This window comes from Carya illinoinensis, chromosome 11 (genome assembly GCF_018687715.1).
Source record: "Carya illinoinensis cultivar Pawnee chromosome 11, C.illinoinensisPawnee_v1, whole genome shotgun sequence".
Classification (NCBI taxonomy): domain Eukaryota; kingdom Viridiplantae; phylum Streptophyta; class Magnoliopsida; order Fagales; family Juglandaceae; genus Carya; species Carya illinoinensis.
Window position 1 is genome coordinate 14,906,925 of NC_056762.1, and position 25,485 is coordinate 14,932,409.

The 25,485-nt window shown below is 37.3% G+C and overlaps 1 protein-coding gene across 9 annotated transcripts in view; it reads left to right on the top strand.

Moving 5' to 3' along the window:
* Positions 1-342: 342 nt before the first annotated feature.
* Positions 343-25,485, top strand: part of LOC122280794 (molybdenum cofactor sulfurase) — a 59,382-nt gene continuing 34,239 nt past the window's right edge. For 3 of the 9 annotated variants that reach the window (XM_043091822.1, XM_043091824.1, XM_043091825.1), the window contains exons 1-8: positions 344-632; positions 735-833; positions 7,915-7,973; positions 8,255-8,415; positions 9,603-9,751; positions 12,279-12,405; positions 24,404-24,506; positions 24,599-24,644. In XM_043091822.1, the coding sequence (XP_042947756.1) occupies positions 449-632; positions 735-833; positions 7,915-7,973; positions 8,255-8,415; positions 9,603-9,751; positions 12,279-12,405; positions 24,404-24,506; positions 24,599-24,644 (928 nt within the window). In that variant the 5' untranslated portion in view covers positions 344-448. Of the gene's footprint in view, positions 633-734; positions 834-7,914; positions 7,974-8,254; positions 8,416-9,602; positions 9,752-12,278; positions 12,406-24,403; positions 24,507-24,598; positions 24,645-25,485 lie in introns of all 9 variants that reach the window. The other 6 variants (XM_043091821.1, XM_043091823.1, XM_043091826.1 and 3 more) reach the window with 4 other exon arrangements.

Sequence of the window (25,485 nt, forward strand, 5' to 3'; positions counted from 1 at the left end):
TTGATATGAGATGACTTAAGAGAAATTTGTTATCCAAACTAGGTTTAAGAAAAAAATGTTATAAATATAATATATATTTTAACTTAATTAATATGTGATTTATTAGTTTTATTTAAATATAGAGTTTTGTTATTTATTATTCCCATATATTATATTTTTTTTAGATTATTTTTTTTAAATTAATTGAATTTTTTTATTCATTATCCATATGTTAAATATTTGGTAAAAGAAAAAAAAATATGATATATGATATACGATGGTAAAGAATAGAATTATTCTTAAATATATATTATTTTTAATTAGAAGACAAAGAATGATAAATCACATAAATTGTACTATCTAATGGAGGTAGAATTTTCTATAAGGCGGCCTAGAATATAATTTTCTTCAAACTTTCCTTCCTGTCTCTCTTGCTGTCTGTCTCTCCCGCGCAGAAAATCTGAAGCACATGGATCCAAACAAGGAAGAATTTCTCAAAGAATTCGGTGCGGATTACGGATACCCAAACGGCCCCAAGACTATCGACGAAATCCGAGCTACTGAGTTCAAAAGATTAAATGGTCGGATTTTCTTTTTCTCGATTACAAGGAACTCGATACTTTCAAAGTTTCACTTTTTGTTTTTATTTTTTGGTTAGTCTCTCTCAAGAAACTATAAACTTAGCTCGATTAGTAGTGGTTGAGTATCTTGTTTGTTTATTTCGATTGTTTTGGTTTGAATTTTTGGAATGGTAGGTCTTGTATACTTGGATCATGCTGGGGCTACTCTGTACTCTGAGTTGCAGATGGAGGCAGTCTTCAAAGATCTCGCCACTAATGTTTATGGAAATCCTCGTATCCTATTTAAGCCTTTCAGTTACCATTGGAATTATTTGGGTTGTGTTGGGATTTGATGGGCTAACTCTTATCAGTTGGAATGAAGGCTGGATTAGGAGATCATGGTATGGATTGGAGGGGCTTGAGTGTTTTTTTTAATCTTTTTAAAGGTGGTGCGTCAGTTCCTACTATAAGTTAACCTGAATGATAAAATCACATAAAGAACGGAATAATCCACATTCGCTGCTACGCTACACATGAACACATTGCTCTTGTCAGGGTTAGAAATATCATTTGAAAATGACGTAGGACTAACTCTTTTGAGAAATGGATTTAGCGTGACCGCTTTCTTTTGGTAATTTTAAATGCAAATATTAATAGATTTCAAATCATCCATTTTTCTTACAAAGATAAAACAGATCGTACATTCTAAATGATTCACATGAACTTTAGATTGGAATCCATTCTTCCCCAAATTATTAATCCAAGCACAAGGTGCCAAAGCTTGAGCTTCCTTTAGCGCATAAAAGTATTTTGAAAATGTTGATAATAGGATGCCTAATATAGAGAGTAGTGTGTTCAATTTAAATACTGTAGTGGACAGGTTCTCTTTCTAAGGAATATCCTAATGCCTATAAGATTAGCTCCATCAGACGTGCAGCATATTTTAGGTTTAAGCAGAGCATATTCAGGAAAATGACTAGTGTCAACTTGGGGAGTTAAAAGGGCAAGTGAACTACCCAAGTTAAAACATTATCAAAGCTATGGATGTCTTTAATTAGTAAATTTTCTTTTTCGGACTGACATTATTCGTTAATCTATTTCTTAGCCAAATCTCATATTTGAATAAGAATTTGCTTGGATTACTCATTGCTAAAATATAACTTAAAGAATTTAGTTTATTTTTTTCCATTAGCATAAGCTTTTAAGACAGCTAGTGATTTAAAACTCATAATGTTGGCTTAAATTGCTAGAGTCACAAATGTTTAAATTAAATGTTTAACCCCTAGGGGTTGGCTTAAGTGGTAAAGGCCTTGGGCTTGAGGGTATGCTTCCCCCCCAGGTCTAAGGGTCAAATCCCTTTGGGTGTAAACAATTTTTAGGGGCGATCAGACTGGGGGGTTTTCTCCTTGAATTACCTGAGGTGCACTTGCGGGAAACTCTTTGCCGAGGGTCAATGCACCCTTGGGATTAGTTGGGATGTTGTTCCCAGACACCTGGTGCCAATCAAAGGAAAAAAAAAGGTTGTTGGATCAAGCCTTCGACTTACGATGCACTTTTAATTTAAATTTAGGGTCCATGGAAACTTTTGAGTTAGTTTGGAAAGAATAGTGGTGTTATACTCTTGCTCCTTTATCTCCTGCTTAATTCCCTATTGTATTTATTGGTAAGTTATGCAAGCACTTGGTGGATCTTGAACATAAAACCTCATTCCCAAATTCATTTTTAGAGGGAGGGAGGGAGGGAGAGGTTCATTCGAATATGAAGATGAAGTAGGTATTTTCGATGGGCAAGAGAAAGTTCCATCTGAGTCAGAATAATTGACTGTACTAATTGCTTTATGGGTTTGGAAAAAGTTTAAGAACAATTTTCAGTGCTCACCGATACCTTGTGGTGGATTGGGGGTGCATAATTTGAGGGTCTTCAACAAAGCACTTTTGGGGAAATGGTTGTGGAGATATCATATGGAAAAACGAGGGGGGGGGGGATTTGGGAGTATTTGGGGGGCTGGTTTTCTAATGAAGTTAGGGGGACATATGGTGTGGGATTGTGAAAAAATATTTGATCTGGATGGGAGAGATTCTCCAAGTTTTTCAGATTTGCAATTGGAAGTGGTCATGGTGTTTATTTTTGGCATTATGTCTGGTGGGGTGAAAGGGCTTTAAAGCAGGTTTTTCCCTTGTTCTACCAAATTTCTATTGACAAAGAGGCTGTTGTGGCTGATTTATTGGTGTTTTCTAATGGTTATGTCCGGTGGAATGTTAGTTTTTTGAGAGCGACTCAATATTGGGAATTGGATATGTTCGCTGATTTCTTTGACTTGTTGCATCCTATGTCATATGACAACGTGTTGGAGGATAGGATGATTTGGAATCCTAGTAGAAATAAAAAGTTCTAGGTGCATTCCTTCTATAAGGCTCTCTCAGGATTTTTTTAATGATCATTGTTTTCCTTGGAAGGGAGGATTTTCTGTTTGGGACTTACTTTGGGTCTTTTGTGGATATTTTAATATAGTCAGGTTCCCTAGTGAAAGGGAGGGGGCATCCACATCGACAGGCGCAATGGAAGCTTTTTCAGAGTTGATATTTGATTTGAATCTTGTGGACTTGTTGCTGCAGGGGGGGCTTATACTTGGTCCAATTGTCTACGGGGGTCCCGATTGAATAGATTTCTAGTCTCTTCTTCTTGGGAGAAGTGTTTCCCGGATCTATGCTAGAAAAGGTTGCCACGGGTGTGTTTTGATCATTTCCCAATTTTGCTTGATTGTGGTGGCATTCATGGGGGTAGACGTTCATTCAAATTCGAGAATATGTGGCTGGAAGTTGAAGGATTTGTGGGGAAGGTAAGGGATTGGTGGGATGACTATTCTTTTGATGGTACTCGTAGCTTCATTGTGGTGGGTAAACTTAAAGCTCCCAAGTTTGATGTAAAAAAGTGGAATGTAGAAGTTTTTAGACATACAAAAGTGCAGAAAAAATATCCTATGGGAAGAGTTGCATGCTTTGGAGGAAGGGGATGTTAATGAGGCTTATTTGTCAAGGAAGAATGCGGTTGTGATTGAAGTTGAGAAAGTCTTGCTGATGGAAGAGATATCTTGGAGGCAAAAATCTAGGGTGCTTTGGTTGAAGGAGACAAGTGTACCAAGTTCTTTCACAAGGTGGCCAATTCACATAGGCGCAACAACGCTATTGAAGTCCTCCATTTAGGCTCACAGGTGTTGCATTCTACTGAAGAAATTCAAGACCACACAGTGCAGTATTATGAGGAACTCCTTGCTGAAAAAGTAGATTGGCACCCCAAACTTGATGGTTTAAGTTTTGAACAGCTGGGTTCGGAGGTAGCAGAATGGTTGGAGAGGCCGTTTGAGGAAGAGGAGGTGCATCTTGTGGTGAAAGGTATGTGTAAAGACAAAGTCTCGGGCCCGGATGGTTTTTTCATGGCTTTCTTTCAAGAATGTTGGGATATAGTGAAGGAGGAAGTAATGAAGATTTTTCATGATTTTCATTCTAGTCATAAGTTTGAAAAGTCACTAAACGCTACATTTATTGCTCTCATTCCGAAGATAGTGGGTGCCAATGACTTGAAAGATTTCCGGTCTATTAGTTTGGTAGGTGGGAGTTATAAAATCATCTCTAAGGTGTTAGCTAAGCGCATGAGCGTGGCAATGGATAGTCTCATATCCAAACCTCAAAATGCTTTCATTCGGGGCCGGCAAATTTTAGACTCAGTCTTGATAGCAAATGAGTGTCTGGACAGTTGGTTAAGGGAAGGCATTCCGGGGGTCCTTTGCAAGCTAGACATGGAAAAAGCTTATGACTATGTGAGCTGGGATTTTCTTTTCTATATGCTTAGAAGATGTGGTTTTGGGGATAAGTGGCGTGAATGGATCAAGCATTGTGTATCAACAGCTTAGTTTTCAGTTCTAGTGAATGGAAGATCATGTGGCTTTTTCCAATCTTCTAGGGGTTTGAGACAAGGAGACCCGCTATCCCCTTTCCTGTTTGTTATTGTGATGGAGGCTTTGAGTCGCATGGTGGAGGCTGCCGTAAAGGGGGGCTCTCTCTCTGGTTTTTCAGTGGTAGCAATAGTAATGTTAGCACCATTTCTCATTTACTTTATGCGGATGATACCCTCATTCTTTGTGATGCAGATAGTGGCTAGATTCGAACCCTAAGGGCATTGTTGTTGTGTTTTGAAGATGTATCGGGGCTCAAGGTGAACTTAGAGAAGTCAAAGTTGGTCCTGGTGGGGGACGTGAGCAATATAGTCTCTTTAGCGGAGCTATTGGGTTGTAAAATTACGTCCCTTCCTTTAAAATACTTAGGACTTCCCTTGGGGGCACCTTATAAAGCAATGAGCATTTGGGATGGAGTAGTAGAGAAGATTGAGAAAAGATTATCAGGTTGGAAGCGGTTATACCTATCTAAAGGGGGAAGATTAACTCTCATTAAAAGCACCCTATCCAATCTTCCCACCTACTATCTTTCCCTGTTCCCTTTACCGGTGAAGGTGGCAAACCAAATAGAGAAGTTGTTCAGAGCTTTCCTGTGGGGGGCATGGGGGAGGAATTCAAATTTCACCTTGTAAGTTTGCAAAGGGTGACCTGGCTGATTGTGAATGGGAGGTTAGGGATGCAAAATTTGAGTGTGTTTAACAAGGCATTATTGGGGAAGTGGTTGTGGAGATATCAATTGGAAGGGAACTCGCTGTGGAGGGAGGTCATTGAGCAAAAGTATGGTTGTGCGTGGGGGGAATGGTGTTCTTTAGAGGGTAGGGGGTTATATGGAGTAAGCCTGTGGAAATTCATAAGAAAGGGATGGAATGCTTTTGAAAAACATCTAAAGTTTGAGGTGGGTGATGGAGCACGAACCCGCTTTTGGTTAGATGCATGGAGTGGGGAGAGTTCTCTTTGTACTACATTTCCTGCAGTATTTAACTTGGCTGGAAACCAGCAGGCCTCAATTTCAGAAATACTATGTCGTGCCAATGGGACGGTAACTTGGAATTTCACTTTGACAAGAAATGCTCAGGATTGGGAACTTGAAGAGCTGGTAGATTTTTACAGCTATTTGTATTCAGTAAATCTAGGCATCAATGGGGTGACCGTATGTTGTCGACTCACACGGGGAGTAAAAAGTTTACTGTTAAATCTTTTTATAACGCCTTGACAATCCAACAGACTACTTTCTTTCCGTGGAAGAGTATATGGAAGGTGTTAGTACCTTCTAAAGTTGCTTTCTTTACTTGGACAGCCGCTTAGGGGAAGATTTTAACGATTGATAACCTTAGAAAGCGATGTATGGTTGTCATGGAGTGGTGCTATATGTGCAAAAAGAGTGGGGAATTGATAGATCACCTGATTTTACATTGTGAGGTGGCTGGGGAGTTATGGGCCGGAATCTTTAGTAGAGCCGGGCTAAATTGGGTTATGCCTAGGAGTGTGGTGGAGGTATTTGCATGCTGGAATAGATCTCACAACAGCGCTCAACTAGCAGCAGTGTGGCGGATGATACCCTTGTGCTTAATGTGGTGTTTATGGTCGGAAAGGAATGAGAGGTGCTTTAATGATAAGGAGCGTGGAGTGGGGGAAATCTGGAACTTTTTTGTATTCCCTCTGTTTCAATGGTTTTCTGCTATTGTTCTAAAGGGCAGGAATGTTCATGAGTTTCTATTTTCTTTATAGCCCACTAGAATGTAACTAGGTGTCTCACTTTGTATACTCCCTGTGTACTTGGGCATTGCCTAGTTTCTTCATATTCAATAAAGATTATTACTTATCAAAAAAAAAAAAAGGCAATTGGTGAGAGATACTTGAAAGTGACATTTTTGTTATATTGGAACTGCTATTTGTAAGGAATGGAAGATTGTAACACCCCTTCTGAAGGGTTAGTGTCGTAACTGAGCACCTAGGATTTTGAAATTAATGTTCCTTTTTTTCTGGTTCAAATAATTTTGAAGCTTGTCTCAATTTTCTGAATTTCAGTTGCTATTTGACTGTTTTAAAGAAAAACTTTACAGAAAGGAGTTGATTTTTATTTGCACTGTTGTAGGAGGAAGAAACTAATTAACAAACTAATATATTAAATAAAAACTCAGACACAAGCACACATGTATAACACAACTGACCTACTAAAAAGCATGCATGCTTAATACTTATACTAACATAAACAAACATGTACTATGCACAACTCATTAAACTTATCTTTCCCTTTCTTTAATGGTCAGCACACCTTAACCACCTTGTGTAGGGTTGTGCACGGAATCCACTGACTGTGGCCACAAGGGTAATTGCTTATTTTATTATAACATACTATGGTGGACCATGCTTAGGTCCGTGGCTTGCACATCCACCCATAACTGCATTGGTACCATGCATCTCTCGTGGCCAATATTAAAGTTTCTTTCATAACTTGTTTTTTATATTTCTTACCATGATGCATATAGAATACATAATGACATAGCTTATCATAATCCTAAATGAAACATATCATGATGCATGTAAAACATAAAATAACATGACATTGGAACTCACTTTTATCATATCATAACTGGGTACGTAAAAGGGAGCTTTCAATAAAAAGGCCATACATACATAATACTTAAAAAACATTATGTGCCATACATGTAAGGGTATGATCATGCTACTTACCTCTCTGGTTCTATTGATAACAAATGCATCAATAATCGCCTACTTGAAGTTTCTGGAAAATGGTTGGACTTGATAGGGTGAGGCTGGTTCTTTTTTCAATCTCCTGAAATTGCAGCAGTTATCGAGGGTTAGGGATTGGTTTTCTTGTAGAACATCACATGGGATTGTTATAAAAGCTTTCCAGACTCACAGCAGCCTCTGTTTTTTCTAGTTTTCAGGCCATACAGTCCTTTTAAGGAGACATGAAAAACCTAATAATAGGGCTGTACGAATTAACTCAGTTTGTTTTGGAAAGGGGTTCTAATAATCCTAATGGCTAGGAGTTCTATTCTTAGGATCCATTTAGGAGTCATAAATGGGGCTGGTTTCCACTTTTCACAAATTTAACAGCCAAAAATCAGATGGGCTTTGGCTAGAAAATAATTGGGCTTATCCATCCATATATGGGCCTAATGGGCTGAACCTACTCCATTTTGAATCTAGATCCAAAATTTCGTATCCAATCCTATCTCCTCAATGCTAGATCCTCAAATAATAAAACATAAAAAGATTGGGCCCTTGCTCCAATCTTATAAAGCCAAAAAAATTGGGTCTGGATGTAACACTTTTGCCCTTCGTCATTACTTTTCTGTGTTATGAATTATCCTATTTTTAGAGGGAAGGTATATTTGTATGTTTGAATCTTTATGATTGCATTACATCAAGTGAGATGCCTTAATCTAAACCTAGATAGCCAAAGTGACTCCAGCTATGCTACTTGTGACATTGTGAGGGAAGCCCGACAGCAGGTACCATATGTTATCTTTAGGAGCTTGTGATGTGTGTACATAAGGTTTTGGGAATATCAGGTTCCACCTTTATCTCTGCTTTATTATAAAGGATCTTAATTTTTTTTTTCTCAAAGTTCATTTTCAAAGTTATCTGCAGACCTTACTTATGGTTCTCAATGCTCTCAATTATTGGTGGTGACTGATATTATGTTTCCATCTTTTGTTTGTATGCAACTGATACTTTGTTCCAAGTTTTAGATTTTCCACGAGTTGTTGACAGTCGTGTGAGTGCCCAACAGGTCCTTGATTATTTCAATGCATCCCCAAAAGAATACAAATGCATATTCACTTCTGGGGCAACTGCAGCATTAAAGCTAGTTGGGGAGGCATTTCCATGGAGCGACCAGAGTTGTTTTATGTACACGATGGAAAATCACAATAGTGTACTTGGGATCAGAGAGTATCCTACTATTTAAGCTTTCTTGATCATCCTATTATTGGATGGGGCTAAGCACTCTTTTTCACCATTTTGAGTATTTTATGTATAGTTATGCTTTTCATTTTGCTTAATGTGGTAGCCTCTACTAGGAGGATGACTGCTACTCCGAGCCACCACAAGTAGATATTATAAGCTGTCGGCAATAGATGATTGGCTACTTGTAGAAACAAAGATGTGAAGGCAGTTACAAAACCACTAGTTCTCAAGTTTTACAGACACTGATAGCAGGAACCCAAGTTTTATGTTGCTTTGTGTGGGTGAATCGAAATGGAAAAGCTGAGGCATGTTTCTCCTTCTAAAGTAAATTTGTTGACTAATGTGCTGTTTTGTTGAGCCGCCAATGAGCTTAGCCATGTATGAGTAAGTAGAATCTTGGCTCAGTAAGAGCTCATATATTTTGTTTATTTTTGAAGTGGTCCTTGATGCATTCATGTGAACGAGGAAATTGTTTCGAAGGTACCAAATTGACAGGCATTATTATTATTGTTGTTGTTATTAATATTATAAAAAAAGTATTATTATTATTATTATAAAAAAATTATTATTATTATATATGTCAAATATACAAACAAATCTATGTGTATATGTATAAAATACATTCTTATGCATGTGTATTTGTATGTTAGGAATTCTGAAATGAGTTACGCTACATGTAGTCACTTTTGTGTACTCCTTGTACATTACACTGATATAATTGGCCAAAGCAATTATTTTATATTAAAAAAATAATGTAGCCAATCATATCAGTGGAATGCGTAATGAGTACGAAAAAGTTACTATATATAGAGTTTTTGTTTTGAAATAAAAGGGAATTACATTTAAGCGCCTATTTTGTTAGAAGTTTAGGTGGTGCAATGTTAAAAGTTGTAGTATGTTAAACATATCAAGAATCATGAAGTTGATGTTTAAAGCTGAAGTGAACCTAGACAACTCACTTGACTCGCCCCTAAATGATGTTAGAGCATGATATTCTTGTGTATGCATATTACCTTGGGATATAGTGCTAATCTGGTGATTGCTCCCATGTTTATCTTTTTGCAATGCCATTGCTGTTGCATAAAACCTCGATTTTGTAGATGAAGTTTTTAATAGACATGCCATAGTTTCTGCCATATTCCATGGCTGTATAATCCTTATCAAAATTTTAGATATGCTCTCAGTCAAGGTAGTGCAGCCTTTGCAATAGATATTGAAGAGTCTTTGGACCATTCTAGGGGCAATCTAATGTCTGTCAAGGTATCCCAGCACCAAATACAAAGGAGAAATGAAGCAAGATTCTTTGAAAAAGAGCCAACAGGTAACTCCAAGGTTAATAACGGACACATCTAGTGTTGTTCCATCTCACATCTTACTAAAACTTTTATATAAGCCATTGGCATAGATTATTACATGGTGATCATGATTTTAATGGTCTTAAATGGATGTTAAATTATTGATGTAGTGATGAATATTTTGCTTCTTAAGGAAATTCTAGATATCAAAATCATAATTAGCTCTTGTTGCACGAGCTTGGGACTTTGATGACTTGCATAAAACTGGCTACGCATTAGCTTTCAATGATTTTGGCTTGTGCCTCACTAAATTCTTGAATTTTTTATTTCACTGATCATTTTGGTAATAATTTCATTTGTCTATCTCTGTCTCTCTCTCTCTCATAATTTCCTCCAATATGCTTTATCTACGTTGAAGTTCTTTGAGAATTATATGTGATTTGCAGAATCTGATGGTTTATTTATCTTTCCATCTGATCTTTAGTTTCAAAGACTTTCTTGTTAATGTAATTTCTTTCTTGTTTATCTAATTTCTCTTCTTTCCTTAATATCTGCCCTTTCTGAAATAAGCCGGGCTATTTGCCACTTTATTTACCATCCACAGCCAACCCATTTTGTAACACCCCGTTCCCGTAGGATAGAGACGTTACTAACAAACATGATAAAATGCCCGGTAAAGAGACTCATTACTCTGAAATACCTCATTTATTGAAAAAAAAACTTAATCCTTGTGTAAATGACACTTATTCATCTCTAAATTCTTATACTAAATCTACTCCTGGTCATCCAGCTCTGCATCATCATAATCACCATCTGTGGCAATCAACATAGAAGAAAACAAAAATACAAACAACAAAAATGAGTCGAATACTTAGTAAATAATACATCATACCGTAAAATACTATCTAGCTTAGCATAAATTTGGTTTTTAAAACCTTATCATAACTTTCATATAACATTCATGGATTAACAAGAGCGGAAACATTCATAATCATGGCAAACATGAAGCGTGAATGCATGAGTAACTTGTCTATCTTGAATTGTACTTATTTCATGGCGAACCACGCTTGAGTCCATGGCACCACATAACTTGTCATGTAGTGAAACACGCTTGAGTCCGTGTTTCACTTAACTTGCATAACATGAAGCGAAATACGCTTGAGTCCGTATTTTACTTATCCTGCTTGACGTGGAGTAAAACACGCTTGGGTCCGTGTTTCACTTATCTTGCTTGACATTGAGTGAAACACGCTTGGGTCCGTGTTTCACTTATCTTGCTTGACATAGAGTGAAACACGCTTGGGTCTGTGTTTCACTTATCTTGCTTGACATGAAGTGAAACATGCTTGCTTGACATGAAGTGAAACATGCTTGGGTCCATGTTCACTTAACTTGCATGACATGGAGTGAAACACGCTTGAGTCCGTGTTTCACTTAACTTGTGGTAACCACGCTTGAGTCCGTGGTACCATCTTAGCATAATTGTGGTAAACACGCTTGGGTCCGTGTTACCTTAAAATGTTTATCTTTCTTGATGCATGATAATTTTCTTGGACTTCTTAGACTTTTCTAGCATGGCATATTCTTGTACATGGCATGGCATAACATGATATATTCTTGTACATCGTATAGTATAGCATGACATGGCCTAACATGATTTAATCATTTTATGACATTTCATGGCATGCATGATCTGAGAACTAATGACCATGTCATACATGATCTGGCTATTTATTACATGGCATGCTTGACTTAAGTTATTGCATGAACAATACATGGCATATATGGTCTAAGTACTATATGAATGAAGCATGCATGATCTGGCTATTTTAATTCATAGAATACCTATCTTAAATTATTATATGATCATATCATGACTTCCATGTGATTTTAGTAACATTTAATCTATCAATCAACAATTCATAAAAGCATAACATATATAGAGGCTTACTTTCATGTAAATCATTGTAATTCATAGAAGTTCATGAAAGCGATCGAACCTTGACTTGGCTCTTAGCGCAACGTAGATAACCATCAAAACCATATCATATTATCATACCCAATTATAATATTTACATTACGCATACATTTATATGATCATACTATTTACCTCTTAGCGCTGCGTCCGAAATCTCACGTCGTAGCTCGTGACCTATACGAGGCATTAGACTTTACTAATCTTTCTAGAAAACGTGTCGTAGCAATCTAATTACTTAAAATATTACCATAGAGATAATCTAATAAATAAGTAATTAATAAAAAGAATAAATATAATCATAACATAAATAAATAATTTCTAACTGAATTAACCTAAATTCTAGGTTCGTATGTTACACATGTGCAACTATCTCTAACAAGTTAGGATTCGCTTCAGCCCTAGCTTCTTCTCTCAGATTTCAAAAGTCTTCTATCTTTTCTGATAAATTTAAATAATTTGCAACCACAATTAGCATTTTACACTTAAAAAAGCTAAGCTAAGAGTGTATTTTATTATTGTTTTGGTTTTGTTTGGAGTCTTTGACACTATCTCACTATGTACTTTACCTATTGCAGGTGGTGCGTATAACCTATTTGCCTTTCCCTCAGAGTGTAATTTCTCAGGATTGAGATTCAGCCTTGACTTGGTGAAGATTATTAAGGAAGATTCAGATAGAATTTTGGAAGGCTCTCCATTTTGCAGGTATATACCTTGTACCATGTTATGCATTATTTTTCCTACTTTACTGCCCAGTTTCTTCAATGACATATTAGAGTGGTGTGGGCCAGACTCCCCTATAGCAAGTGGGCACACGTAGAATATTTAATTATTGGGTTGAAGTGTGGAGTTAGAATTCGACCTTAAGACCTCTGCTTTGATACTATGTGAAATTATCATTTGTCTTAAAAGTTTAAGCTAATGGGAAGATGTAGATTTAATTATTTATAACCTTAACAAACATCATCAACTGGAACTAATTCTGATTGTGTCAAATTGATTTTCAACCTCGACATGGATTCAAAACATAGAAACAAGCTTCACAAATTGCATAAGTGCTCACAAAAAATTAGTGTCATCTGCAAAAAGAATATAAGATATGAGTAGATTGTCTGTGTTCCTTTGCCCATTGAGAAAATTGATAAGCGTCCCCATTCCCCTGTTGCACACGACCTTTTACTCAGAGCTTGCATGACCACTCAAAGAGGGGAAGGTCACATTGATGCCAATTGCATGAACTTTTTTTAAACACACAGGGTGTGCTGATCAAAGGAGATAATCGCACAATGGGAACACACTGTCCTGTCCACTCACACCAATTCAAAAACCACATCTCAACAACTAAAATAAAAATCCCATTGATGTGGCCATAATTTTTTGCAAAATTTAGTTTACATTACACCCTTGAGATTTAAATGAATTCTGTCGTCTAGACATTCATCGGCAATCACAACTTCGTCTAAAATCTGTCTCCCTATGTTGAATACATTCGGGGCTGACAACATGACCTTTTACAATGCAGTTTTCATCCTGTTAGCCACGACTTCGTAATTATTCTCAGAAGGTTGATGGGTCGAAATTTCCTTATCTCCACACCCTCTTCTTTCTTAGGAATAAGTGCTATAAAAGTGGCATTAAGACCTCGTTCAAATTTACTTTAAGTCCCTCTATATTAGAGTTGTGTTACACTTCCTGCCACAGTGGAGTGGGCCACTGGCTGCTCGTTTACATCCCCAGTTCTGGAAGTATCCCTCATATTCATCACCTTATTGGCTTGTGGTCTAAACATAGGAGAGCCAACTTCAGTCATTGTTGTTGACTTCTGAGCCTTTGGTAGCATCCACAACACAACTGGAGTCTATGGCAAGATTTCCCAGTGACTTTTGGCCTAGGTTCTGACAATCAGCATTTTTGATAAAAGTCATGGTTTGTTTTGAAAGTAGTACAACTGACGCACCCAACCCAAACCTGCTACTTTGTTAGTCAGATTGAACATTAGAAGGTCCTTGATCTAAAATCCAGTCTTGGCATAGGTGCAAAGGTCTTTAGAGCCCTGCCCACATCTTACGTTTCACTGTAATGTGGGCTGGTTCTTAATCTTGTTCCTTTAGTATCTATCATGCTGGGCTGGACTTTTTTATAGCTGTCAATGAAATAAAACTGCAGCAGCCAGAGGCCATTACAAATAACACCCATGTGAGCTCACCATACTTTGCTATGGCCTTATCCTGGCTATGGATGCTTGAACAGAATTTGAAGATATATGTCTCACTTCCTACCCTGGTGGGCTTTGAAAATCCAGTTAATTCTTTCTTCTGAATGAGCTTCTGTTGTTAATTCAAACTACCATACAACCCTCCTCAGCGCAAAACTCAAAAAGTTTTGATTCAATGATAACTCTGCTAAAAAAACTATCCTTGAACACTATGGTCATGTATTTTGTGAAAGTGAGAGAATTTAAGAATTTATGACAAAGAATAATGGAAAGAATCTGCTTTTCAGGCTTCTCATTGTAAGCGTTTATGGAGGAAAAATACTTCTATATTTCTTTAATTGATGTACAAACATATATATATATATATACACTACATACACTTGACACTTATACCCTCACACACTTATAATAATTACAAACATATCTTCTAACACTCCCCCTCAAGCTGGGGCATATATATCATATAAACCCAGCTTGAAAAAAATATGTTTTAACTGATTCCAACACAAAGACTTAGTAAACACATCTGCAAGTTGATCAGTAGACTTCACAAAAGGTATAACAATGTCACCACTTAGTATTTTATCTTAAATGAAGTGACAATCAATCTCTATATGTTTAGTCCTCTTATGGAACACAGGGTCAGAGGCAATATGCATTGAGGCTTGATTATCACAAAATAACTCGAGATGGGTGTGAGCTGGAAACCCAATCTCTTGAAGGAAGTGTTGCAATCATGTCAGCTCACTAGTAGTGTGAATCATTGCCTCGTATTCAGCTTCTGCACTAGACTGAGCTACTACTCCTTGTTTTTTACTCTTCCATGTGACCAAGTTACCTTCTACAAAAGTATAATATGTAGTAGTAAATCTTCTATCTGAAGCTGATCCTGCCCAGTCAGCATCTGAAAAGGCTTCAACCCTAAAATGTCCATTTGGTCGATACATTAATTCAAGACCAGGTGCTCGCTTAAGATAACGAAGAATATGGATTATAGCATCCCAATGTGAGACCCTAGGCATTTGTAAAAATTGACTCAGTTCACTCACTGCATAAGAGATATCTGGTCTAGTAATAGTGAGATAATTCAATTTCCCAACAAGTTTTTGATACCTACCTGGATCTCCAAACAACTCCCATTCCTCTTTCAAGAATTTACGATTTGGGTCCATAGGGGTGTCAATAGGTCGTGCACCCAACACGCCGGTTTCTTTAAGAAGATCAAGTACATATTTCCTCTGAGATAGGTTGATACCCTCTTTAGATTTACTGACTTCAATTCCAAGGAAATATCTGAGCTTGCCCAAGTCTTTTGTCTGAACCTGATAATATAAACACTATTTCAACCTAGCAATTCCAACAGTCACTCCCAGTAATTACAATGTCATCCACATATAAAACCAACAAAATGTAACCTGCATCACTATGTAAGTGAAATATCGAATGATCTGTTTGGCATCTAATTAGACCAAATGAAAATACAACATCAGAAAACTTCCCAAACCATGCTCGAGGAGATTGTTTTAAACCATATAATGCATTTTTTAACTTGCATACAGTACCTCAATACTCCCATTGAGCAGTGAACCCAGGTGGTTGCTCTATATAAACTTATTCATGCAAGTCGTCATGTAGAAATGCATTCTTAACATCCAACTAAAGTAAAGGCTAGTCTAAATTAGCAGCAAGAGACATCAACACTCAAACGGAGGAGATTTTGGCAACTGGGGAGAAAGTCTCCTCGTAATCAGTGCCATATGTTTGAGTGTAACCCTTAGCAACCAAACGGGCTTTTAGACGTTCCACCGAACCATCAAGATGAAATTTGATTGTATATGCTCATTTACAGCCAATAGGTTGCTCACCAAGTGGTAGTGGAGCAAGTTCCCATATCTCATTATGATGAAGGGCATCCATTTTATTTTTCATAGCTGTCCTCCATCTCGGATCGGATAAAGCATCCTGAATTGTCTTAGGAATAGAAAGTTTTGAAAGTTGAGAGGTAAAGCATGAGAATGGAGGAGATAGAGCATGATATGAGACAAATTGACTAATTGGATGTCGAGTAACACAAGATCGAGTACCTTTGCGGAGAGTAATAGGTGGAGAGTTTGAAATACTAGATAACGTAAGATCCGAAGATGGAGATACGGTTGGTGAAGGCATGGAAGCTGGCAGTTGTGAACGACAAGAGTAAACCTGTAAAGGAACCAGGGGAGGGGGTGGAGGAGGAGGACTGGCGACAGGAGGAGAAAGTGTAAAAGTAAGTAATGGTAGAGGATTATACTCAACACTCAAGGATGTGTCAGAGAAATAGGGTATAGACTCAAAGAAGGTAACATCAACACTAATGAAATAGCGTCTAAGAACAGAACTATAACAACGATACCTTTTTCGAGTCCGAGAATAACCAACAAAAAAACATTTGGTAGAACGAGGATCAAGCTTATAAAAACCCGGGCTAAGGTTATGAACATAGCAAACACACCCAAAGATTTTTGGAGGAAGGATAAATGATGGAGATGAAGGAAACAAGATGGAGAAAGGAGAGGAACCGTCAAGAACTGATGAAAGCATACGGTTAATAAGATAACAAGCAGTAAGAACACCATCACTCCAAAATCGTTTAGGAACATGCATGTGCAATAAAAGTGCTCGGGTTATATCTAACAAATGACGATTTTTGCGTTCAACCACTCCATTTTCTTGGGGTGTATAAGAACACGAAATTTGATGAACAATTCAAGTAGCAAAGGCACTAGATAGATACTCTCTAGCATTATCAGAATGCAAAACCTGAACCCTTTTATTAAATTGAGTTTTAATTTTTTTCCAAAACACTTTGAACACAGAAAGAAGTTCAGATCTTGCCTTCATCATAAACACCCATGTCACACGAGAGTAGTCATCAATAAATGTGACAAAATACTAAAATGTGTTTGATTCAATGTTGATTGGACCCCATATATTAGAGTGAACCAATTCAAAAGGACTCGAGGCTCTTTTATCAATTTGAGGCATAAAAGACACACGATGATGTTTACTAATTTGACATGCTTCACAAGGAACGGGAGACATATTTCCTAGATTTTTGACCTAACGCTTCAAAAGGGAAAGAGGGGGGTGACCAAGACGACAATTCCATTCATAAGCAGATGATGAGGAGGATGTAAGAACTTGAGTGGGTGATTGTTTAACATCTAGATAATATAAGCCACCAGCTTCATGCCCCGTACCAATCTTGTTTCCTGTATTGAGATCCTGAAAAACACATGAAGAGGGATAAAGGTCACTGAACATTGAAGACTTTGAGTAATTTTACTAATGGACAACAAACTAAATAGATAACTAGGAGCATATAGAACAAATGACAAGGATATAGAGTCAGCGACCTTAGTGGATCCAATGCCTGTAACTTTAGCAAGAGAACCATTAGCAAGAGTAACACTTTTTGGAGATGTCGTAGTATCTAACTTAGATAAGATAGAGGATCGACCAGTTAGATGTTCATTAGCTCGCGAATCAATGATCCACGGATTTTGAGTGGATGAGGCAGGACATGGGGACGTTGAAACCCGTGTGCGACCCAAAAGCTTCTCATACTCATCATTTCATATACTAATAATTTCTTGGCAAATGGATGCAGAAAAACAAATATCACAACTGAACTTGGAGATTGTAACTCCACACAATATCTTAGAAAAATCACAATTCAACTTGGAAAAGTAGAGAAACACAACCTGAAAATGTAGAAACTTATCCCAAGTACCTGGAAAATAACTCTAAGAACAAAATTTTGGTCTGTATGAGCCGAAATTGGGCCTGTTTCGGGTCTGTCTTGGACTGTTTCGGCCTGAACTAGCCTGTTTTGGATGAATTTCAGCCTGTTTCGGGTCTGTCTAGGACTGTTTCGGCCTGAACCAGCCTGTTTCGGATGAATTTCGGCCTGTACCAGGTTTCAGCTATACTGGCTTCAAAAACTAATCTGAAACGGGAATAGGTTATTCCTAACCAAGGATAAGGTAAGTTGGGTTTACCTTATACGTGTTACCAAACAGGAGTTATTCCAGATAGGAATACACACTTAATCGGCTATTCAAACTCAAGATTAGATAGCTTGTACCTGCAACCAAACAGCCCAGAACTTTAACCTTTGGCCGGCGACAGAGGCCCTTCCCGGCAGCAATGACTATGCAGGTAGCCACAGAAAATTCCTGCGAGTCTACCCCTGCTGCCTGGTACTAGAGACGACGCTGGAAAGTGGCCGGAAAACACTTCAAAGAGCTTCCGGCCGCTGAAAATGTTTCCTCCAACCATCACAAACTGATCGGAAAGCTCAGAAAACCACCAACACTTCAAACAACATCTCTGATACCATGTAAACATTTATGGAGGAAAAATACTTTTATATTTCTTTAATTGATGTACAAACATATATATATACACTACATACACTTGACACTTATACACTCACGCACTTTCTAACACTCATAAATAATTTTCTAGTTGAGACTTGCTTTAAAGGGATTTTGTACAAAGGTATATTTTTTGATCGACAAACAAGATTCTATTGAGCATATAGATTTGCACATAGGTAATGTTTATGTTGTTAGTTTGATTGATCCTGATTTGCCTATCTATGAGCTTCTTTCTTACAAATGTATGTCTAGAACTAAGCAAGCACATAAATCTTATCTAAATTTGCAGCAAAGAATTTGTAGTTATTCACAGTATTTCCACATATTTTGAATATTCAATTTTAGTTGTGCAATCACAACCATTGGTAAATGTTTATAAAGCTCTCCCCCAATTTGTCCACTTTTGGAAAAGAAATGATATTTGCAATCGTGGAATGCGTAAGCGCTACACAACCCTTTTGAAAAAAGTGAATAAATACGAGACCTAGATGGAAAAAAACTAATTTTTTTAATAGTGGACCCCACTATTTTTCAAAAGGATTGCGCGGTCTTTGTACACTCCACGACTATATTTAGCATTACTCATCTTATAGAGGGTCTTGACTTTTTCTTTCTAATTATTGTTAGAGGACATAGTTGTAATTAGTGTAAAGAGGACATGGTTGTTATTAGTGTAACTTATGAGAATATAATTGTCATTTGTATGTAGTATGTATATGGTGTGGAAAATCAATGAATAAGTATTCTATGTATGACTACATGTATTAGAGTGATGAGTAGTTGGTTGGTGGTGGTTGTGCGATGGAGCTATTGGTGGTTAGTGGCACAAAGTAGTTAGTGGTGGTTAGTGTGGTATCACTGTCATTGTTTGTGCACTCCAATGGTTTTTCCTCTTCGTCGTTGGCAACCGGTAGATTTTTTCAAGGTGTTTTTGGTGCTCTTAGGGTGTCGTCTCCAGTACTGGGCACCAGAATTGAGCTTGCCGTCATTCTCTATGCACTCTAGCAAGTTTCCCGTCGTCATCGGCTGCCAAAAGGCTTGTTTGTAGCCAGCGACGTCCAGGTCTTAGAGTGTTTGGTTGCAGGCCTCAACTATCCAATCCTTGAGTGCTTATGCCCCCAAGCTGGAGTAAGAGCTTATTCCTATCCGAAATAACACTTGTTTGGTAATGAGAATATGGTAAACCCAGCTTCACTTATCCTCGTTTAGGATAACTTATTCCCTGTTTTAGGTTAGTTTTGAAGCTGGTACTAGCGATATCTGATACAGGCTGGTTCAGACTCAATATAGGCCGGTTCAGGGCTTATACATTTCGGTTTAGACCCGATACAGGCCAATTTTGGGATGATACGTGCTTGTTTTGACTGGTACAAGTTGATTTTATTTGATACAGATCTGTAATTTGGGTTCTTAAGCTAGGTTTCTACTTTTCGAGATTGTGTTTCTCAGTTTTTCGTCCAAGTTGTGTGGATTCATTGTCTCCAAGTTGAATTGTGATATTTTTCTCCACGGCAACTAAATTTGAGTCACTGACTCTTGCACCAAACTTTAATATGCCTATGACTTAGTGAAGTTGAATGGAAAAAATTATTTGTTGTGGTCAAAATCTATTGAAATGTTTTTGAAAGGCAAGGGTCTTCGTTCCCACTTGGTTGATCCAATGCCTGACTCAACTAGTTCTACATTTGCTCAATGAGATCAAGAAGATGCTCAAATCTTGTCTCAGATATCAACCATTATTGAGCCTAATATTTGCACTAGCTTAATACATTTTGACACCACTCAAGAGGTGTGAAGGCATCTCAAATAGATGTATTCAAGTGTTGGGAACATAACTCGTATTTGTGAGTTGTCTTAGCAATTCTTTGGGTTGGAACAAGGTGCTTTGGGCTTGGAAGAGTATTATTCTCAAGTGATGAACATATGTGAAGAACTCAAAATGCATCAACCTATCACTTTTGATGTTTCAAGTATGCTACAACAATGTGAAGAGTTTAATATTATTCGGTTTCTTGTTGGCTCAAAACCTGAGTATGAGTTGGTGTGTTCTCAAATTTTGGCAAGTCCATAGCTTCCCTCATTTCTTGATGTGTTCTCTCGACTTCAATGAGCCACATTATCAAGACAAGGATCTTAGTTATCTTTTGATCAAAGTAGTGAGAGATTCGGTTTAGTTGCCTCCTTTGTTGCTCCTAGTGGGCGTGGAGGCTCGGGTGGTAGAGGTGCACGTGGGGGACAAGATGCTACATCATCGTCAACGAGCTCCAACCTGACTCCAAAGATGATTAGCATATCAAAGGATGAGTATGATAAGCTTTTGGGTCGCACACGTTCGGCTTTATTTTCCATAGCTACTTTTGCCCATTCAATTACAATGTCTGCATGTCTTGTCCCATCTACTGAAGATATATGGATCATTGATTCAGAAGCTAATGAACATCTGACGGGTTTGTCTTATTCCTTATCTAAGTTAGATACTATGACATCTCCAAAGAGTATTGCTCTTGCTAATGGTTCTCTTGCTAAAGTTACAAGCATTGGATCCACTAAAATTCTTGTCATCTATTCTCCATGCTCCTAGTTTTCCCTTTAGTTTGCTGTCCATTAGTAAAATTACTCAAAATCTTCAATGTTATGTATGACCTTTTATTCCTCTATATGTATCTAGTTTTCCCTTTAGTTTGCTGTCCATTAGTAAAATTACTCAAAATCTTCAATGTTATGCTCTATATGTATCTTTCATCATCTCAAGATAGGGAAGAAGATTGGTATGGGGCATAAAGCTGGTGGTGTCAAATAGTCACCCACTTGAGCCTTCACATCCACTCGTACCCTCACATCCTCATCATTATCTACTTTTGAATGGCATTGCCGCCTTAGACACCCATCTTTTTTTCTTTTGAAACGTCAAGTTAGGAATCTTAGAAATGTGTCTTCTTTTCCTTGTGAAGCATGCTAGCTTAGCAAACTCAATTGTGTGTCTTTTGTACCTCGAGTTGATAATCGAGTATCTAGTCCTTTTGAATTGGTTCATTTTGATATATTGGAACCAATGAACGTTGTATTAAACATGTTTCAGTATTTTGTTACATTTGTTGATGACTATTTTCGTATTACATGGTTGTTTCTGATGAAGGCACGATCTGAACTTCTTTCCATATTCAAAGTATTTTGGGAAGAAATTAAAACTCAATTTAGACGAAAAGTTCAAGTTTTGCATTCTGACAATGCTAAAAATATCAATCTAATGGCTTTGCTACTTAAGTAATAAAGGAATTGTTCATTAAACTTCATGCTCTTATACATCCCAAAAGAATGGAGTGGCTAAACACAAAAATCACCGTTTGTTATATGTAACATGAGCACTTTTACTGCACATGCATGTTCTTAAACATTTTTCGAGTGATGGTGTTTTTATTGTGTGTCACCCTATTAACCGTATGCCTTCATCAGTCCTCGATACCTCTCCCTTCTCCATCTTGTTCATTTCCTCTCCATCTTTTTCTCTCCCTCCAAAAACTTTCGGTGTGTTTTCTATGTTCATAGCCTTGGCTCAGGCCTTGATAAGCTTCATCCACGTGCTACCAAGTTTTTCTTTGTTGGTAATTCCCGGACTCAAAAATGATATCACTGCCATAGTCCTGTTCTTATACGTTACTTCACGAGTTTTGAAGTCACATTCTTTGAGTCCATATCCTATTTCTCGGACACATCTTCAATTTTTGAGTGTGATCCTCTACCATTACCTACTCTTACCCTTTCTTTTGCATGCTCACCCATTTTTACCCAACTCTCCTCAGTGCCTTCTCTTGTTCAACCCATATTTACAAGTGTACTCATGTAGCTTGCGAACCCCAGCTCCCATGCCTCCACCAACCTTGTCTCCATATTTAGATCATGAGTTACCTAGTATTTTAGACTCTCCACCTATTGATCTCTGAAAAGGTACTCGCTCTTGTGTTACTCAACATCCAATTAGCCAATATATCTCTTGTCATGCCTTATCTCCATAATTTTCATGTTTTACTTCTCAACTTTCAAAATTTTCTGTTCCTAAGACAGTTTATGATGCTTTATCTAATTCGAGAAGGAGGACAATTATGGAAAATGAAATAGATGCTCTTCACCATAATGAGACATGGGATCTTGTTCCTATACCACTTGATAAACAACTTGTTGGTTGTAGATGGGTATATACAATCAAATTCCACCTTGATGGTTTTGTGAAATGTCAGAAAGCCCGCTTGGTTGCTAAAGGTTACATTTAAACTTATGGTATTGATTACGACAATACCTTCTTCTCAGTTGCGAAAATTTCTTCTATTTGAGTATTGATCTCTTTTGCTACTAATTTGGATTGACCCTTATTTCAGTTGGATGCTAAAAATGCATTCCTACATGGCGACTTAAATGAGGAAGTGTATATGGAGTAACCACCTGGGTTTGTTGCTCAGGGGCAGTGTCGAGATACTGTGTATAAGTTAAAAAAGACATTATATGGTTTGGAACAATCTTATTGAGCATGGTTTGGGAGGTTCTCTGATGCTGTATTGGCATTTGGTCTTCATAGATGCCAAACAGACTACTTGGTATTTCACCTACATAGTGATGCAGGTCATATTTTGTTGGTTGTATATATAGATGACATTGTAATTACTAGGAGTGACTCGGTTGGAATTGCTAGGCTAAAACAATTTTTACATTATCAGTTTTAGACAAAAGACTTGGGCAAACTTAAGATACTTTCTTGGAATTGAAGTCAGTAGATCTAAAAAAGGTGTTGACCTATCTTAGAGAAAATATGTACTTGACATTATGGAAGAAATTGGCATGTTGGGTTGATACTCTTGACCCAGATCGTAAAATCTTGAAAGAGGAAGATGAGTTGTTTGTAGATCCAAGTAGGTATCAAAGACTTGTTGGGAAATTAAATTAGCTTACTATAACTAGACCTGATATCTCTTATGTAGTGAGTTTAGTGAGCCAAATTCTACAAACACCTAGGGTCTTACATTAGGTTGCTGTAATCCATATTCTTTGTTATCTTAAGCGAGCTTCTAGCCTTGGATTGTTGTATAGATCAAAATCAAATGGACATCTTAGAATTGAAGCTTTGTTAGATGCTGATTGGGCAGGATCTCCTTCACTGAATATTGTACTTTTATGGGAGGTAAGTTGGTTATATGGAAGAGTAAGAAGCAAACAGTAATAGCTTGGTCTAGTGTAGAAATTGAATACAGAGCAATGGCTCACACTACTAGTGAGTTGACATGGTTGCAACACTTTCTTCAAGAAATTGGGTTTCCAGCTCCTATCCCTCTTCAATTATTTTGTCATAATCAAGCTGCAGTGTATATTGCATTTAATCTTATGTTCCATGAGAGGAATAAACACATTGAGATTGATTGTCACTTCATTCGGGATAGGATACTAAGTGGTGACATTTTTACACCCTTTGTGAAATCTGCTGATCAACTTGCAGATATGTTTACCAAACCACAGTGTTATAGTTGGTTAAAGCTTATTTGTTCCAAGTTAGGTTTATATGATATATATGCCTCAGCTTGAGGGGGAGTGTTAGAGGACATAGTTGTAATTAGTGTAAAGAGGACATGGTTGTAATTAGTGTAACTTATGAGGGTATTATTGTCCTTTGTATGTAGTATGTATATGCAGTTGAACATCAATGAATAACAAGAAGTATTCTATGCACTACGACAATTATGAAGAGACATAATGGGGTGAAATAGTGAGATGAAATTGAGTGCTAGATTTAAGCAAATGAGATGACTTGACTTGCTGAAAATATGCATAATCTTGAAGAAATAAAATCTTCAGGCGGCCTTTAGCCACAAGTGTTTGTGTTCCCTTTTGCAGAATCTTTGACCATGTTGTGCATGCCAATAAGTGCATGCAAGTTTGGTCTGAACTTTGATCGTTAGCATATTTTATTGTTGCTGTTGGTGTATCTAAAAGGATAGCTCTTTGCTAGTATTCTGTTTCCTGAAATTGATTTCAGTGATTTGTATCATTTGATGAATCCAAAATTTATCTTCTTATTTCACAACAGTGGACGCTGGATGGTTTTAATTGACGCGGCAAAGGGTTGTGCAACACAAACACTTGATTTATCAAAGCATCCTGCAGACTTTGTTGTCATCTCCTTCTATAAAGTATGTGAGTAGATATGAAAACCAGCAAACCAGCTATAAGAAACTACTACCTTCAGATATTGATCTTTTATCTCCATATTGATTTTTTAAAGCTATTTGGCTATCCAACTGGGCTTGGAGCTCTCATCGCTAGAAATGGTAAGTGTTGATGCCAATAGATTGGTTTTTTATTTTAAATTATTATGTTATGGTGGTCTAAGAGGTTTTTCATATATTGTGTGATTGCTTCCCGTAGATAAAATTTGCACAGCACATCTCACACACACAAGTGTACATATGGTGTGAGAATGAGAGGGTATTCCATTTGTTCTTGTTTTATTTTTTAATTTTTTTGTTCACTTTTTACGCCCATGATTCTTGCAAAATGTGCTATTGTCTTACAATTTTGATGCCTAGGTAAATGAACCATTGTTTACAAGTATTCACTTCAGTTGTGTCCTTTATGAATTTTATATAATGTAGTAATGATGAGGTCTATGAAGTCCATTGTGAATCTACTCTTGTAGCTCCAGAATTATCTTTGTGATATATATGATGGTTTTATGTATTTAAAACCCATAAGCTACGCACTACCATCTTGGTCACAATTTCCAATTTGTTTTAGCCCTGCCTTCCACTTCTTAAGTAAATTCTGAAACATCATTTGCTTCTCCTTTTCATTCAACCCTATACACGACAAAATTCTTGACTTCATTTTAACACTGTTTGAGCCCTTACCCTTAGCTCTGCTCTCGTTTGCCCACTGCCTCCTCTGGTATCATATTTTACAGAGCAAGTTAGGAGAACTTTCCGAACATTGTTCCTATGCTCAGCTGGCATCAATGGCAGTGAAGATAGCCTGCACCTCATCCTCAAACCCATCAATGGCATCCCCACAATTTTTTAATTTTTTAATTTTTATTTATTTTTATTTTTTTAAACTTTGTGCAATACCCATTTTGAAGAATAAGGGCTACAAAAAACAGGACTATTTTCTAAC